General features: G+C 38.2%; 1 protein-coding gene across 9 annotated transcripts in view; it reads left to right on the top strand.

Annotated features, from left to right (window-relative positions):
- PRMT7 (protein arginine methyltransferase 7) overlaps positions 1-18,718 on the top strand; it is a 32,769-nt gene that overhangs the window by 5,866 nt on the left and 8,185 nt on the right. For 5 of the 9 annotated variants that reach the window (XM_054840521.1, XM_054840520.1, XM_054840519.1 and 2 more), the window contains 13 exons: positions 710-951; positions 1,098-1,275; positions 2,274-2,401; positions 3,205-3,346; positions 3,841-3,924; positions 5,121-5,168; positions 6,382-6,471; positions 7,148-7,309; positions 9,711-9,785; positions 10,567-10,727; positions 11,882-11,978; positions 12,560-12,714; positions 13,836-17,142. In XM_054840521.1, the coding sequence (XP_054696496.1) occupies positions 710-951; positions 1,098-1,275; positions 2,274-2,401; positions 3,205-3,346; positions 3,841-3,924; positions 5,121-5,168; positions 6,382-6,471; positions 7,148-7,309; positions 9,711-9,785; positions 10,567-10,727; positions 11,882-11,978; positions 12,560-12,714; positions 13,836-13,857 (1,584 nt within the window). In that variant the 3' untranslated portion in view covers positions 13,858-17,142. Of the gene's footprint in view, positions 1-709; positions 952-1,097; positions 1,276-2,273; positions 2,402-3,204; positions 3,347-3,840; positions 3,925-5,120; positions 5,169-6,381; positions 6,472-7,147; positions 7,310-9,710; positions 9,786-10,566; positions 10,728-11,881; positions 11,979-12,559; positions 12,771-13,835; positions 17,143-18,718 lie in introns of those variants that run through there. The other 4 variants (XM_054840523.1, XM_054840522.1, XR_008579118.1 and 1 more) reach the window with 3 other exon arrangements.

Raw genomic sequence — 18,718 nt, 5'->3', positions numbered from 1 at the left:
ATACCCAGTTTTATTAACATATAATCTATAGGTATAATTTTAGGGCTTTCTCTTGTACCCTTTCTAATTTTTTTTTCCTTTAATGTGAGTGGCCAAACCTGGTTTAGGTTTCTAGGTTTCATTTCACCAGTTGTACATACAAAGACAAGAGCGCTCCATAACTTTTTACTGCTCTCCATATATAGCTCTAAATTGTAATTAGTCCTTTTTGTAAAAGCATTGTTGTTGGACAGTTACCTCTTAGTTCACAGTGGTTTTTTAGAACAACTTTTATGTTTTCTACACTTTAAACATGGATACAAAGTCGTTGCATAAATACTTGAGGCATTATTTTTCTTATTTACTCATTGCAATCACAAACTCTGTTTTAATGTTGATAGCTTAGTAGTAGATCTCTTCTTTCAGAATGAGAATGGAAATGCAAGTTTAACTGAGGCTAGTAAACTGATAATGTAGCATGGTTAATAAAGTAATCTGGCCTTGCTGAACCACACTGAACACGATAGATATGTGTTTGTATTTCACAGATAGAGACAAAGAGAAAGCGTTCTGATGTTACAGAAGTCTCTGAAATAATCTGTGTTTAAGATCTCAAAAATCCCAGTCCAACTTTTCTTTAAATTGGTTCACATTTCAATTGATTTAATTGTCACGCATGTTAATAAGTCAGATTTGTTGAATGCACTTACCCTTTGTTTTGAACACTCAGGAAGGATGTGAGGCAGTGCCTCACAGAGCTACAGTGTATGTCCAATTAGTGGAATCCAAAAGAATGTGGTCGTGGAACAAACTGTTTCCTGTTCATGTCGAAGCAGAGGATGGTGAAAAAATGATTGTCTCCCCTTCAGAAATGGAGAACTGTCCAGGTGTTCCTTCTGTTTGTGATATCCAGCTGAACCAGATGCCTTCAAGTGACTTCACTATCCTTAGTGATGTGGTGACAATGTTCAGGTAAGGTAGGCGTGGCGTTGTTTGTTCAAAACAAAATTTTCCTGTTATGCCTTTTATTTAAGTTGTGTATTCAGCTTAGGAAGCTAGTGAGAATTTCTGAAGAATGCTGAACTATTTCTTTTTGCAATTTCAATGCTTCTCTGCAGTGTGGATTTCAGTAAGCCAGTAAGGAGTGCTTCGACCTACTACAGAGTGCAGCTGGAGCCTATAAAATCCGGCAAGGCACAAATTGTTCTTTCCTGGTGGGATATTGACATGGACCCCTCTGGGATGATAAGTTGCACAATGGCTCCGTACTGGGTAAAATCCACCTCTGCTTTCCAGGTAAAATACTGAGCCTTCAGATACAATCATCAGATCACTGCCAGTAATTATTTTGAGCAAAGGCCGTACTGGGTGTTTTAAGCTGCTGTCCCTTAAACTGTATGGGAACTTCGCTAATGTTTTATGTATTGGAAGATGCTAAATAAGCAAATCATATAAATGTTAACTTTAGTATGCACCCATTTTAGGTTTTCTTTAATGTAAAACTGAAATGTAAGCTTTACATTAATGTAAAGCTTAAAAACTGAAGCTGTCTTCCAGACATTTTAATTTTATTTTATTTTTTTTTATTTTATTGAAATAAACCAAATATTTCCACATATTTTTCCTTAACTAGTCTCCATCCATGGTGAAAATACTAGTCTGTGGTTTGCTTCCCTGTAGTTCTTCTATTACATTCCCAAATAAGTGTTAAGTTTATGGTAATATATTTATACTCCCATAAAAAGGCTGGTGTGGGAAAATGCTGGGTTGATACTGGATATTTAGACGAACAGGAGATCGCTATTAAAACAGATTCCTATGGTTTTGTATGAATGTATTTACTGATAGGATGAACTTAGTCAAAAGGAAGCTACAAAATGATTGTTTGCACTTACCATGTTTGAGAATAAAATGACGCTAAGTGACCTCATTTAATGTGTGAGGCTCCAAATACTGGTCACTGTGAGCGATTCAATACAGGTTTCTAATGTAAGTGAACCATAAAGGCAAAACAACATTAATCAATGCAAAGTGTTATTTTGATTTTGTTTTTCGTTCAGCAAGCCAGTGGTGTCAGGCTTATTCTGTTGTAAGAATCTACATTAAGTACATTTATTCAACATACTGAATTAGTCCTCACTCAGCCTTGCTGACATGAGCAAGATTCTTTCAACTAGTCGTACATCAGTGTTTCAAAGTTGTGCCCATTCTTAATTGATTTCCTGCTATTTGTTTACTTTCCATTTACTATTTATGAGTTAATTCTTAAGGTTTTGTTTATCAACTCTTTTCAGTGGAGAGATCACTGGATGCAGTGTGTTTATTTTCTTCCAAATGAGGAGCCAGTTCTCCAAGGTGAGAAGGTGTACCTGACTGCCTGTCGTGATCAGTACTCTGTGTGGTATAAGCTGGAGAAAGCCAGGTAATAATATATGTGTGTGAAGAAGGGTGGTGTTTTACTCCAAGCTCGAGTATTTGCTGCTCTTAGAGCAGCTATTTTGTGGAAGAGTAAGATAAGAACCTGAAGACTAGCAGATTATTAGAAGCTACTTCATGGACAGTGTACAGGTGAAAAAAACAGGTGATGCATAAAACCACAGTTGAGCTTTGGACTGCAGGCTCCCGTCTTATACCTGGTGGCATTCTGTGACAGAGAAACAAAAAACACTCATGGTTGGTTCCTGGAAATCCTAAGATAGAGCTCAGCTGAGCTGGCATATAGGTGGAGTGAAATAATTGCCATTCTGCCTCTCTTCATTTTCTGTTTTCTTAGCACTGTCTTTTTGAGATTAATGCCTTTTACTCAAATTAAAAGGAGCTTAATCATGTTGGTTGTGATGACAATAGCAGCCAACATTTTTAAAAATCAGCACCAACTTTAGAAGTTAATACTTGAATTTTATGTGAGTTTTTTACTTAGGAATCCTAACAAGTAACTTTTGTCTAAAAGATCAAAGCCTAAAATACCTAAACATCACTGTCAGTGGGAAAGTTTGGGGACTTCTTGGTTTTGTTTTTTAAAAAAGGTGAAAATAGGCTCTTTCTCTTCTTTTCATTTGGAAATGCAAAGCTACAAAAACATCCCTGGAGAGCTAGTAAATTTGAACAAGTAACAGTGGAGTCCATTTGCATTAATGTACGTACTAGCTAAAATGGATAAATGTACCTGTTTGTGAAAACATGTTACTGATGCTGTAGTTAATACTTCATTGAAATTTTTTCCAGAGGAGAAGAGGAGAATAAAGCAGATGTTCATGTTGAGAGTCCTGTTTGTAGATGTCAGGCTCATCTTCTTTGGAATAGACCGCGCTTCGGGGAATTAAATGATCAGAACCGAACACAGCAATATGTCAAGTCTTTGATGAAAGTGAGTGCATTTTTGCCTGTAGGTTTTTTGGCTTCCATGATAGATGCATGTATTCTTTTATTTGCAGTAATTATTTATGGAATTTGTTTCTCCCTTGCTAAAGGACTTTGCTCACAAAGTATATTTTATTTATATCAGCAGATGTAAGTTATATTTTGTCATGAAAATTTTGGTATTACTTTTTTAAATTGTAAGCAGCCATTTTTGCATAGGAATTTGTAGCAGCTCTGCATATTTGTTAGGAGTATCGATAGTTGAATAAAGATGCCCATGACATGTTTGTGCAAAGTTTTTCTGATTTAAAACAAGGGGATTACATGAACAGTTCTTACACTATTCTGTTCTGCTTGAAGTGGTTATATCAATCAGTGTATCTCCCAGTCCTTATTTGATATGGTAATGTATAAAGAGGGGAAAAACACCATCAAAATGTTTAGAATTTGAAAACTTTTTCATCTGGAATAGGGATAACAATGACTATTTATTTTCTGTAGGTTCTGAAAACAGATAGTGTTTGTCTCTGTATCAGTGATGGCAGTCTGCTGCCTGTACTGGCTCACTATCTTGGAGCAAAGCAGGTACAGTACTTCTTCCTGGTTTTCCGATCTTTGCGTTTTACCTTAGTGTTTTTAGTTCTCTTATATAGTTCAGCATTCCCAGCCCATTATTATTTCCAATTCCTCTTCAGTGACAAGTGAGAAAGAGGCTCCCATTGTGTTGAAATGGACGTTAAATTCATCTCTGATCAACCTGAAGTCTGGGGAGATAACAATTACCAGTTTTGATGTTTACCACTGTGTAGACTTGAATGAAAGTGTTGTTCTTCACCCCTCACCGATTCCTGTTTGCCATCTTGTATCCTGATGCTTTTGGAAATACTCTTTTTACTGACCTATTTTTTTTTCTTTTTTTTTGGTATTGGAACTTCCATAATTACATTTATTACCTAGTCTGAAATGGAAGGTCTGTAACAGCAAGATAGGAAGCATTAAGAATACTGAGTCTGTGTGTAAATGAGATCTGAAAGCTGCTTGGCTGTCTCACTTATGTGTATACCTTACTTGATGTGTTCTCTCATGGGGCTCTTCAAACTAAAATCTATTGTAGTTCAACTGAATATATGGGAATGTGTAATGTAATATATTCATGAGGAAGATGCTAGGCAATTCATAGAAATAAAGAAACATGCTGAGTTAAACCAGTATTTTGGTCTTTAGTATCACAGATGACCAGGGCAGACACAGAGATTTCCATAATATTTTCCTAGTCCTGTAACAGCATATTCTTAACTATTCACCAGTTTTGAATAAACCCTATTTTTTTTTTCTTACTTCAAAAGGCTGGTAGGCTGCATTGCACACGTGAGCTCTTTCCAATTGATACAGTCAGATCATATTAAACAATGCTTACAAAGAGTAAGCACTACTGGAGCTTGATTCAGTACACTGGCAATATGCTAGCATTTGTTCAGAAGTAAATTTATGCCTAGAGCAAATGTTAATATTCTATGTGCATCTTAAAAATGAAAATAAGTGTTTGCATTCTGTTGGTTTTTTTCTTGTGTGGCTGTGAAAACAGCTTTATTTAGCCTGTAGTTATTGGGGATGTTTTTGTTGTTTAAAAGTTACATGACAGTGGGCCTGTGGAATTGATGCATGGTTCTTATGAACTGTGTTTGCTGGGGCATCAAAATAGTTCCTTCATTGTAAGTTTAGGTATTCTTATAATTAAAAATTATAAAGCTAGTTGACTAACTGTTGTGTGTTTTCTTTAGGTGTTTACGTTAGAAAACTCTGCTCTGTCCTGTTCTGTCATGGAAAAAGTGAGTATTCCATTTTCTGTTAAAGTAGTAAATGAACTCATGGCATTTCTGAGGCCAGTGCTGATGCCTTTGATTGTCCTTGCATCAATTGCTTGGAGATTAAATTCAGTTTAATGAATGTATTTGATCATATAGTTTGACAAGATTGAGGGAGATGTTCTTATTTTTTCCTGGTGATTGTACAGAGCTTCATGCAAATACTTGGAGGAATTCATCCCAGCGGAGATACCTCCAATGTCATAGCTTTAGCCACAAGCTGAATAGGTCACTGGGACAGTTGAGCTGAGCAGAGGAAATTATGATTGCCAGTGCTTGATCTCTCCTTGTAGATGCCCATTTGCTTATCTGTTTGAGCTGCTGCTCTGCTTGCCCTCATCGCATTGGTGATAAGAGCCAAGCTATTTGTTTCTGAGGATTAGTGGAATGTAAGAGCATCCCATAGCTTGCACCAGTCTTACCTGGAAAGTGGCATCTAGCTGTCTGTCTTCCAGCTGAGACAAGTTGGGAATGCTTGCTCTGCTGTTTGGCTCTTAGGAGACAGTAGGCAGTGGGTCTCAACTGCAAGCGGCGTTTCAGCTGCTTCCTTCGGGTAGAGCAGAGAAGGCCCTGCCAGTGGAGTGGAGGCTATTCAGGAGAGGCAGTTAATGTCTAAGAAGTGATTGGAAGCAGCTTCCTGAAGTCATCGTTCGGCTGTGTCTGGTTTAGTTGGTGCTATATATTTAAAAGAGGTCTATCTCAGCATGTGGCTTAGGAGTACTAAAACAAGAACGGTAGGCAAATTGGGGTGCAAACCTGGTCTCAAACAGAAGCCAAATGTGCAGCATATTCATAGTTGAAGTAATTTTTATCTTTCTTGACTGTCCTTCCCATATGTTTCAAAGTACAAATGACTGAAGGTGAGGCACCTTTATGTTTCAAAGTACAAATGACTGAAGGTGAGGCAACTTTTGTGTTATCTGCCTTTTTATATACTTAATTGAAGGAATATGTAAGGCATGTGCTTTAGTTCAGTAGGTGTGACATGTTGGCTTTAAGTGCATGCACCCTGCAAGAATAGACTTGTATTATCCTGGTGAGTTATGGTAGGCAGTTTTTTAAAAATTTCTTCTGGCTATTGGGGGTTTTTTTGTTTATTTTTAATACAGTTATTACTCTGGTGTAGGTTTGAGTCTCAACTGTCGCTTTTGATAATGACAACTTTTTTTTTTTTTAGTTTTTTAAAGCAAATCATCTTGAAGATAAAATTAAAATAATAGAAGCACGTCCTGAGTTGCTGACATCTTCTCATTTGGAAGATAAAAAGGTATGTTACAGTTGTCCAATACTGAATTTCAGTGGGGTGGTGGGGAGCAGAAGCTGAAAATGAATCTTGCTTTCCTACTGTGCTGCTGTAACCACAATGAATCCCATTGTATCCTAGTTCATATAAGCACAAATACAGTGTAATGAGTAGATGGTTCAGACCTTGTCCCGCTGAAACTAAATGAGGCTTAGACTCATTAGACTGTGGGAGGGTTTTTGCTTTGTTTTTGAAGGGGTATGACTTTCACTTCCTATGTAATCTACACTAGTTGTAATGGCAGTTAAACTAGTTTAACTGCATATGTGCTGCTAGGCTGCATCTCTTCTTTCTCAAGCCACTCAGAAGATTGCAGTCTATTTGGAAGTACTAACATCCCTAAATGAAAAATGTCAAAATTCTATGTCTCTTATTACAAAGCCTTCCAAACTAACACTGCAATATTTTCTCTCAAACTTTGTTGCAGGCAACTTCATTTTAAAATTTGCTAACTAAAAACACAAAAAGATGTCTGTTGTGCAGTATATGCAGTAATTAAATCCTTATGGAGCAGTAGAAGTTTTTATCTAGATGTCTTCACTTGCTATATTGCATTGTCAGCTATTGAAGATATAAACAGCCTGTGTTATTGAGTTGTTGTTCTTTATTATAACACTTTTTATCTCCTTTCTTTGCCAAGATTTCTGTTCTTGTGGGAGAGCCGTTTTTTACTACAAGTTTGTTGCCGTGGCATAACCTGTATTTCTGGTACGCGAGGACAGCTGTGACCAGTCACCTTACCAGCAATGTCACTGTCCTACCTCAGTCCGCTTCTTTGCACATGATGATTGTGGAGTTTCAGGTGAGATTGTGTAGAACTATCATTTGATATTTACACAAATTAACTTAGAATTGAGTACTCTTCCAGGACTTTTTTAACAACTTTCTCACATCTCAATACTGTCCACTTTGATATGTTTTGCACTTACCACCTGAGAAAAGAACATTTGACATCTTGAAAATGAGTTTTTCTGATTTCAGCCATCTCTTGTCAGAAAATGAACTCAAATAATTTTACCATTTTAAATGAAAGGGCTGAATGTTTTAAAATATTTCTTTAGATTAGAGAGATATTGCTGAAGCATATGAGAATTATGGGTATTTATAAAATGATATATTCTGCAAAATAACAGGTTTTAAAATGATGCTTTATGAGTATAAGACTGTAGGCAGGATTCATAATTGTATGCTCTTTTTTTTAACCACTTGAGGCTATGCAGAGCTCCAAATTTGAGCATAATAAGGGTCACATCTTAAAAATACTTGGAAAAGTCATCTTTCAGAAATTGTACAAAGGTATAAACTTTTTTGCAGTTATTAAGGACTTGGTCAGTAAAGATTGTGAAGAGTTCACCTACAATGACGAAATTAAATCAGTACTTTTATAATTAATATGCAAAGTTTTTGTCCAGTAGCTTAAGTAAGGGAACTCTTTAATCTGAAATCATGTAACTAAAATATACATATCTATAAATAAAAACCATGCCTATAATCTAATGTATTTTCATATAAACATAACCTTCAGTTTATCTGTTAAAAATGCCCACTCTTTTCTCTCTCTTTTCTTCCCTCTGTCTGGTTCACCAGCTGTGTAGTTTTGTGTCTGAGCCTTCTCTCCCTTAACAGTTTCCTGATTGGAATGCTCTTGTTCTCTTACTTCCACCTTTGATTTGTACGTGTGAAAATATGTACATTCTTTTGCCCGCTGGGACTAAGCAACTACGCTGCATGTTTTTACATACCTTTCAGTTTTCTGCAAAAATGTAGAGAATTTAAATATATACTGAGTAAATAATGTAAATCTCAGTCTTGTAATAGGAAGCAGATGTTTAAGACTAATCAACAGTAATCAGATTCAAATAAGCAGATAATTTAGTTCCGTGCTCTCTTATCTAGGGGATTTACTTCACTAGACCTCAAAAGCATTTCATAAAGAAGTAAGCATTGTTTTCTTCATGTTCTGGATGAGGAAATGGAAGCATGCAGAGTGATGACTTAAGATTATTCAGCAATCTAGTAGCAGGATGTAGAGTAACATTAATGTCACCTAAACCTCAGTTTTACACTTTTATGTACCAGGCTGTGTTCAGAGATGATTCCACATAGCTATTTTGGTAGAATATTTAACTTGTGTTTCATTTCATTAAACTATTCCAAAAACTGTTGCTTTAATTTTACCTTTTCCTCTTTGTTCAGTGGTGAATCTAAACTCAAAGACTAGAGTCTGTGGGTTTTTTAAAATAACCTCTGCATTTACCAGTTCTTGGTTAGAACGAAGGAACAGACTTTCCTGCGTGTTATAATGTATTCTGCAGAACTGGTTCTGTAGGCTGTTCTGCCTTGTCAGAATAGGGATATGTCATTACAGTTAAGCAATTAGCAAAAACTGGATCCAGGAGAAAGAATTTGATGAAATTACTTCAGTTATAAACTTGTTTAGTCTATAATTGCATTTAGGGAGCAGGATGCTACCTATCTGATTTGATATTTCTATCAGGTATGCCATTCTGATTTTTTTTTTAATAGTCACTCTAGTTCATGCTGTATTCAGGCATAAATTCTAACAGCATTTATTTAAATTCTTAGTAGTCCTGCTGCCATCTTGTAAAGCAGGAACATTTGAGGTTAAGTGCAACAATGAACGGTTAATAAAATGTATGTGTCCACAGCTTGTGAACATTCTCGTTCTATTAAGAGACCGTTAATGCAGTCTGAGAAAAGGCAAAAGTTGAACTGAATCATTGTCTGTCCAGTGGATTGCTAAAGTCAATGAGAGGCACCCAAAATAATTTTACTAATCTTTGGGGTGCTACAGGGAAGTATGGTAGTCCAATAGGCTGTAAGATGTTTGTTGCAACTGGGAGTACTTACTTGTGCTGGGTAGTGGAAATGGGGGGCACTGTAAGGGTTTAATCTTGGCAAATCCATACCTACTCTGAAGTACACTATGCATAGAGATAGTGGGAAATGTGGCAGATTCTTTAGAGGAGTTGAAATCAGTGGTTAAAGAATTAACTGACTTGCAAAACATTTTCCCAGAATACACTTCTGATTCTTGCGGTAGTTCTAATGGTTTAGGAATGTATAGATAGTAAAGAGTCTTTTTCTGACTTCTTATCAAATGTCTAATCTACTGCTAAAACTATTTTAAGATTTCCTATTTCCTTTAATAAATCCAAACAAAATCCTGTTTTCTTTTTTAGGACTTATGGAGAATCCGGAGTCCATGTGGCACCTGTGAAGGTTTTGATGTCCAGACTATGGATGATATGATTAATGTAAGAAGACTGAAAATAGTTTCAGCACAAGTCTCAGCGAAACAGAGCAACTCACTTTGGCTTAAAAAAGTATTTAGTGACTGTTGAAAAACTTGTATGTTAGGCAGAACACCATCATTTTAGTTTTTTATAAATATGGTGGCTATTTAGCTTACTGGCAAAACAGTAACTTCTGTGGCATGGATTTCGGGGTTGTGTGCTTCTTATTTGTCAAGCTCTTCAGTACTTCGTAACATTTTGAAAATAATTCTGTTCATTCAAAAAGAAAAATACTGTTAACCGAAATTTTATTCTGAGCTTGAAATCAAATCATCTGGGAGTTGTTCATAGATGAGTCCTGCTGCCTTTACTTGCCCTAGCAGGTACTTTTGAAAGAGAAAAAGGTTTTTTGACCGCTGAGAAACAAATATGAAGGGGGAGATTTGTCTGTATCCATTTCCAGAGCTGTATTGTCGATATCCATGTTTGAGTTAGCCATTTAGATTGCCTTTATAGTCATTGTGGAGGAGTACAGGCAGTTCTAGAGTAGAATTCATCTCAAGGGAGAAGAAAAGTTAAATGCATTGTATTTTAAAAGTGCCCATTTCTGTTTGACTACCGAGGACTGTAGTCATAGCAATTAGTTCATGTGTTGTAGTACATGTGCCTAAGAAGTGCAGCCCTGTCATCTTGCAGCTTTGTTGCTTAAATGTTCTGGGTTCAGGACACATAATTAACTTGAAAACAAGGACTGTTTACCTTTGGATTGTTTTCAGATAGTTATATTTCTTTCTTTCTTCAGAATTCTCTGAATTTTAGGGAATCCAAGGAAGCAGAACCCCACCCTCTGTGGGAATATCCTTGCAAGTCACTCTCTGACCCCCAGAAAGTTTTGACATTTGACTTCAGAAAGACTGTACCGCAACACTGTCTCAGCACAGAGGGTTCTGTAAATCTTTTACGGTGAGTTTTCTCATTGCAATAAATATTCTTGTCATAATCCATTTTTTTACCTCATACTCAAGCTCTTTGTGTGTGTGTGCATATACATAGATATATATAAAATATAATGTATAGTTAACTATAATGCTGAACTAGTGGGAACATACTGGACAGTTTTTAGAAATGTGACCTAACATTGCGGAAGTTACCCTGACATGAATTTGAATGTGGCTATTCACAATAAGGGTAGTTTCTTAGATAATATGCCTGTATTTCAAAAATAACATTTATTAGATGTTACCATGATTTAAAACTTAACCAGATTAATTTATAGTTTAGAGAAAATAAACCATTGTCTGGATATTTTTAATCTTTCTGTTTGTTCCCTGTCGGTGAGTTCTTGCAGAAAAAGCTCGTATTTAGCTTTCCAAATTATTCTATTTAATAGCTTTAAAGTGTACGCTGTTCTTCCTTTTAACTATAATTCTGACAGTCTTGATATTTGTCACGTCTTCTGAGATCTAACTACAGATTGTACTTAATTCTGTTCAAACCTGAAATGCTGTTAGGAATTAAAAATGGGAAATTCTGTCTAGAATAAAACTTAAAACTATCTAGAATAAAACTGTCTAGAGTTTATGTAACTCAAACACTGCTGTAATTATATGTTTCTCTTTGTGAAACCAAATTCATGGTTTTACAAAATCCAGGACCATCTGTGTGGGGTCTCTGTGCTTTTGCACCAGTCGTTGTATTTACAGGCAACACGCTAGCATGACCTCTGCTCCTTGTCGAGCAGACACTTGAAGTGAGATGGTATGTATGGTAAATATGTCCTCAAAATTCAGAAACAATGGAAGCTGGGGTCTCTGAAGGAAGTACTCTCCAAATATGCCATATAATTTATGCTATGTTATCAAGTGCCTGTAAAATGACTCTGGTTCTGCGCAGATTTAGTTATGACATATTCTCCTCTTCCTTGTCTTTTTTAGATTTCATTTCTGCAAATGTTTTAAAAGTTGCTACCCATTTACCAAATCATTCAGCTATTCCAACTTTTTTCGAAGGAAACAAGTTATTCGTGCTTTTACAGCTCTCACCTAACTATGTGAGGTGCAGCTTTTAAGCTGTCAGTGTGGTATAAAGCAATATTTTGATCCTCTACCTCTCCCCAGGAAAGGAAAGAGCCATGGAGCAGTTCTGTGGATGGAATATCATCTTGCTGCTGATATCTCTGTTAATACAGGACTGATGCAGATTTCAAATGAAAAGGTATTTCTTCAACCTAATTTATTATGTCAATGTCTATACGATTACAGTGCTGAAAAATGGGTCTCTGTTGGCCATGCTTGGTTTATGTAGTGCTCATTGTTACACTGTTTGACAACTATTTGGACAGAGCTAGTAGAACTATCTGTTCATATTTTTTGGGGGAGCAGGAGATGTACCTTAAAATGGGAAAGTCTGAGTTGGTTCCAGATGCTCCCAGAGTTTGGAACCACATTCAGAACTTACATGTGATGCTAGCTCCAAGTAGAATTTATTCATACAAATCCCTTTTCTCACTTTAACAAAAGCAAAAATATTGAAGGAAAATAAGTATTTTTGGTATTCTATCTAAATATTCTTTGACCAAATCAATTTTTGTCTTCCACAACTTCACTGTGCAGTGTAGCATATGGTACTTCAAGCTATGTATCCTATCATGGAATAGATGGCAATGGAAGCGATAACTATCTGATCACTGTATACTGAACTGGGAACAAGAACTCTTGTGCTCTTACTGCATTATTACTGTCTAGCAATTATACTGCAGAGTTTTGACTGCTTTCACTTTTAACTCTCTCCTGTAGGGAAACTGTGAATGGAATCCCCACTGCAAGCAAGCTGTCTATTTCTTCAGTTCTGTTATTGAATCAGAAACTCTGTCAGACCTTCCTAGTGCTGTCACATATGCTATAAATTTCGACACAAAAACAGGAGAGATTGCCATGGATTTTAAGCTATTGTAAAATACTTTCCTTTTACTACTGTTCCTAAATTATAATAAACTTATATAGGTTGGGTTTTTTGTACAGCAGAGGGGTTTTTTTTATTGTGCTCAGAGAGTAAACTGACTGTTCTGAAATATACTTCAAACCTTTTTGGTTTTGTTTTCGAAATACATAGTTGGGGAGGTAGAGAGGAACCTTTTCTTAAGGACAGGTATTCCTGACAGGGTTTATATACATATATACACATACTTGTTATCATCTGTTTCAGTGTGAAACTCTGGGATTTGGGGGTTTTGAATAATGTTATGGAGCTACAAAACAGTTGACTTAACTGGTTATTGCATGGCACATAGTGGATCAAGACACTAAACCTTACACTAACATTAGATAAAAGTGAGTTAAACTCATCTATTTGTAGGCTTTGCTCTTGTCACTGTAAAATGGAAAATAATGTTCAGAGTGCACAAAAAGAAATCCCAAGTCAAGCTACATACGTGTATTGGTACACTTAATAGGGAGAAGGAAACAGTTTAGCTTCTTGCAGACTTGTGTGAGTTGTGGCTAGTATTAACTGAAATGGTCAGTGAATTAAAGCATGATGCACTGACGTTCTGCTGGAGTCTGAGATGCGATATTTCTGAAAAGACATTTGCCAAACAGTGACCAAAGTCTGGAAACGCGTAACTGGAAATTAGGAAATGTATGTCTTCAGGTTAATTGGAAGTGACAAACTCATGGCAGTCTGACCGGAAACAACAAAAAGAGCTGTAGTCTAAAAAACTTGCAAATCTGTAGGAGATATATAATATACATTACATGATCAAAAATGTGACCTTATACTCATTCCGTCAGAGCTCTGCCAGTTTAGCTAAGTTGTATGTTGGTCTGCAGTAGCACATGTCCATAACTGAGGTTTTCTTAGTTGCATTCCAAATCTCATTGGCAAAAATTGTAGTGCGTGACCACGTGTGTGCAATTAATTCTGCTTTAGATGAACAATCAATTGGTGTATCCGTTTTGTATGTGTGACCTATTAAGGGAAATAGAAAATCAATGTACTGCCTGTCCTAAATTATGTCAGCCAGCCGCAGGGATAACTCTGCTTACCAAAGCTACCCCTATTTCCTCTGAGCAGCAACTTCAGCAAAGTGAAATGAATGCCATAAAGAAGCCATGAGGGAGCAGGAGCCTACTCTGCTTTGCTTTCTTGGTCACCATGATGTATAATTCTGGTGAGTAGGAATTTTTCCTCTTTTTCTTCCTAAGAGTGTGATCGTATTTATAGACCTGGAAGACATCTGAAATAGTCCAGAATTTTTCAAAACTATTTTCCTGACCAACGTCTTAACACTTAATAGATGTAAGGAAGCAATGAAATACATGACTAATGTTTTTCACTAGAACAGAAACCCTGCAGCTCCTACTGAGATCTGTGGATTTCACTTTTCAAAACTCTACTTCTAAGATGCTTAACTTCAGACTCTCATTTCTTAGATACTTCACTGGAATATATAGGTTGCTGTTCATTAAACAATTGTTTCTAATTTTGATACACAGCTCCTAGCCCACAGAAAGTATGCTGACACAAATCTGTCTGTTTTATGTTGGGAGCATAAGCTGTGCAATTGTCAAGGGAACAGTAATATGGCCGAGCCTTTTAAATGGTAAAGGCTTGGCCCTTTTTTTTTTTTTTTTTTTTTTTTTTTTTTAAATAAAGGCACAGAGACAGTTGTGCAAATCTGAACGCATAAGACTTGTATTGTATAGCTTCTCTTCTGGAGGAGATAACGCAGCAGAAAAACAGATGCTGTGTTTGTTCGTGGCTGGACACAGAAAGCATGAGCTGCTGTTCTTGTTCTGTAGTAGGAATAGCTTTGCACAAATGATTCTGGATCTTATGGAAGCACACAGTGTTCCAAAGGGAACACAGAACTAACAGCAATATATGAGAATTTATATGCTTGAAAAATAAAAGTAAGATAGAACAAAACCACACCTGAATTTACAGTATTTTAATGTAAATGTATATGCATGTGCCTGAATTGTACTTCCTAAGAAAAAATAAAATGGGATAAATTTGCTAGAATGCCAAAGGGAAGAAATCCACATTGATGGGAATTTGTATTTTGTTATCAGTATTATGTATGTTGATGATACATGGGCACTGTGGTAGTTATTAGGCACAGTGACTGAGAGGTATCCTTTTTGAACCCTTTGGGTATTGTGAGACTTGGGACTATTGAATATCTCAGAGGAGTGTAGTGAAAGTGAAGGGCGAAGGATAGATGTAGTCGCTAGCTTATCTGCAGAACTGTGCTGCTAGAACCGAACTGTGGCAATTAATATGAATCATATTATCTGCATGTGAGGAAAAACATCTTAAATTGCAATATACCTGGAGTGGTAATTGTATTGCTGCTATCCAGAAAAATAAAAAGACTGGAACGCTGGAACGCAGACCATATTTTAGCGTCTGTGGGTTCCTTAGAGGAACAAAATCTGATGGATGTGCTCAGGAAACCTTGTGCATGTTTTAATTCACTGTAAGTGTGATCAACATTGCTAGTAGTTGCTGGTTATGCTTATGTATTTAGACAGGCATGGAAACTGCTTTCAGGATTTGGTTAAAACATGCTAGAAGCCATTGTGTTGAAGCAAATCCTTACCATGCGTATAGTTTGAATGTTTTCACGTAAGTCACACCACTTATTAAATTCTGGTACATACAAAACATGGCTGTGTTGATACAAATCTGGGTGACTTGGGGAAAGATTTGTTCACATGTGACTAGGAGTATTTAGTGTAGGCATCAGTCTTTCTTGGCTTCTATGAATTCTTCAGGTTGGATTTAAAAACCTAGTGTGATCTGTAAATTGTGTGGAAACCAGCTGCTTATGGGGATACTGGCCAATCCTTACACACATGCAAAACCAAACCAAAGGTACTTTTATCTCTGTCCTCTCCCACAGGGCATTTTACTGCAAGCACACACATGGGGGAGGAAAGCCACTTTATCAGAAAAACACATCTCTACCCAGTGGCAGCATTCAGACTCCTGTTTGTTCCCAGACCTGTCAGAAGCGTTGCGATGATGTGCCGAGTTGTAAGAGCTTCTGGCTACTGGCATCTTAATAAGCTGAGCAAGAATCCTATTTTCTCTTGGAAGGAACTTATTCTGTGCAGCCACCACAGGCATTTTTTTTCTAAATGACAACAGATTTGATCCTGACTAGGCCTGCAGGCATAGATGCATGTTTTAATAGAAACAGGATCCCCTGCCACCACTGAACTAATAGTATTAGAGTTCATATATTGCATGAGAGCCAGTGTACAACTGGCAGATTTTTTAATGTGGTCCAAGAGACACTTGCACTAAAGATGCAGGTTTTATTCAGGTATTAAAAATAATCGTAAACTACAGAGTTTTGCCATGCACATTTAACTTCCCTTGTGTAGTTTTGCTGCAAAAATAACTTATCTGTAGCTCTGAACTGTAGTGAAAGTTTTACTAGGTAGTTACCACAGCATAAATCCACAAGAGGGTGCTGAGAATCCACTTTTAAATTTTTAGTGCACTTTCAGATCATGTTTACTTCTAGTAAGGACTTGCAGTGCAGCTATCTCATGTGCAAATAAAATGCTTGTGATGTTATAAGATACACTGTAAATACATGCACTGAAATGGAAAGCTAGCACAAAAAGTGACAACTGCTAGTAGGACTAATAGGGATTTGCACCTACCGTAAAAAAACAAGCAGGCAGCAAAGTTTCTCATGCCAAATACACAGTATGAATAATGCTTTTAGGACAGTAAAGTTGTCACAGCCATAATGAAGGACAAGTCTTGCATTTAATTTAAAGGGTGCTTTCTGAGTCGTGACAGCTGCAAGATTTGTTCCATCATTTGGAAACTGGGTATCTTTTGTCTGGAGGCTGGGCAATTCGAGGACTGAGATCCCGGAGCTTGCTTTTCTCCTTCATTAGACCCTTTGAAACTGCTCTGTGTAGGCTTCCTGCATTTAACAAGATAAAGTGTGTAGTTCAGGACTAATTCATTTAGTCACTCATCTTTTGTATTCTATTTGTAGTTACAGCTGGTTGTTAGGATGGAGAAGACTATTACAGCTTCCTAGTGTTAGATTTTTCCAGTGACGATTGTGGGCTGAATACAATGGGTGCTTGTGTTGTCATTCTGCCTTACTGACTCTTATGGCATTGCAAAATGTTAATTTGCTTTGGTACTTAATCATTTTAAAACTTCACATTTCCAAGCATTTAATGCAGATTAATGATTAAGACTTTTCTCGGAGAGAGGTATGTGTTGTTATCCCCATTTTTCAGATGAGGAAAAAACTAAGTGTGCTCTGTGTGGGTGTTCAAGTGTTTCATCTGCCTCAGGCTCACTATAAGATCAGGGCCTCAGAGCTAAAAATTACTTGCTCAAGGCCACGCAGAATAAACTAATCCCCTGACTCCCTTGGTCTGCTTTAATCATTTGTTTTCTTAGTGCAGTGTGATTTCAAATGCAGCCTTATGAGGTTTGACCGAGATACAGAAGATAAAGGCTCAGAGGCAGCAAATCCTTGGATACTTCAGTAATTAAAACCATGGGGTTTATTTATATGGTTTTTATATATATATATAAAAAAAAAATATAAAAGTTATATTTTTATATATAAATAATACATATATATTTACAAGGCTGTAGGGCTTTGGTTTTGTTTCGAAAGGCTGTCATGAAGATGACCCACTCCCCCCAGCAGGATTCTGTCTAGGATTTGAGAGCCCTAAAGATGGCTCTCTTGTGGGCAAGGGCTCTAATGAAAGAACGGTAGCTGATTATCTTCCTCTACGCAGAGGGAAAGCCCTGCAACTGCAGGTCTGATGGTGCTCTTCGCAGTGGTGTGGGCACAGTCCCAGGATATCTTGGCTAATGTTACATGCTAGAGACCGGCCACATAACCTCTTCTTCTTCCTCAGGGTTTTGCTGAAGGGCAGCTACATGACGTACTGCAGCAGCCGCCTGTTTACTGTGGATTTGTCTCTACTGGTACTTTCTGCAGCCTCTGCTCCTTCTTGCCTTGCACATCACTCTAGGTGAAGCATTGCACTCGTGCTTTGGAAGAAAGAATGGGTGCTGCAGTTTACTGAGCGGGCTCCTGCTTCTCAAGGCTGATGGAGTCTGTACTCCCATAAAGTGGCTGCTTGCTTCATGTTAGAGAGTATCCAAGAAACCAATTATTCACAACGCTGAGAATCGGCAAATAAATCAAGCTGTAGTGATGAATGGGGTGGGAGGGAGAGACAAACAGCCTTTGCTGCAGCACTTTAAAATGTTGTAATTCTTCTCAACTGCAGTATTTCTAGGAACGGTTGAAGTGACTGCACTGCAGGTCTGGATACACAATCCCCTGCCTACCTCATGGGCAACTGCAAAGTCATTTATGGCGAAGGGCTGACGATCACATCCCCTGCCTTTAGGTGGAAAGGGCCGTGGGTGCATCCCCAATCAATAATAAACCGACTCTGCTGGAGCCTCCAGAGGCGGGCGGCGGAGCGGCTGCGTGCCCCGGGATGCCTCCCGGCTCTGCCAGCGCTTCCCGGGGCCGCCGGTCCGGGGGGCTGGAGCGCACGGCTCTGCCCGCCACGGCCGCGTGCCCCCGACGCCCCTTCTCTTGGGAGCGCGCTGGCCCACACCTGCCCGGGGCGCGAGCCCCGCTCCTGATTGGCCGAGCCCCCTCCTCAGCCCGGCTGCGCGCCATTTTGGCCGCCTGCTGCCTCAGGCGAGGGGAGACATGTTTTTATACCCCCCGTCCTCCCCTTTGCCGTGGAGGCGGCGGCGAGGGGGAGCAGCTGGTGGGGGTAGCGGTTCGCCTCTGCGCCGCAGGAAGGCAGCCGTAAGCCGGGCTGGGGAGGCGTTTTGCTGTGGGAGTGGGGACGCTGGTCTGGCTGAGCCGTTTGCGCCGCGGCGGGCGGCCCTGGGCGTCAAGTTGTCGAGCGGTTTCTGTCGCGGGGCGC

Source organism: Grus americana, chromosome 13, assembly GCF_028858705.1.
Source record: "Grus americana isolate bGruAme1 chromosome 13, bGruAme1.mat, whole genome shotgun sequence".
Classification (NCBI taxonomy): domain Eukaryota; kingdom Metazoa; phylum Chordata; class Aves; order Gruiformes; family Gruidae; genus Grus; species Grus americana.
The sequence above is the reverse complement of the archived record's forward strand: the minus strand, read 5'-3'. Positions and strand labels throughout refer to the sequence as shown.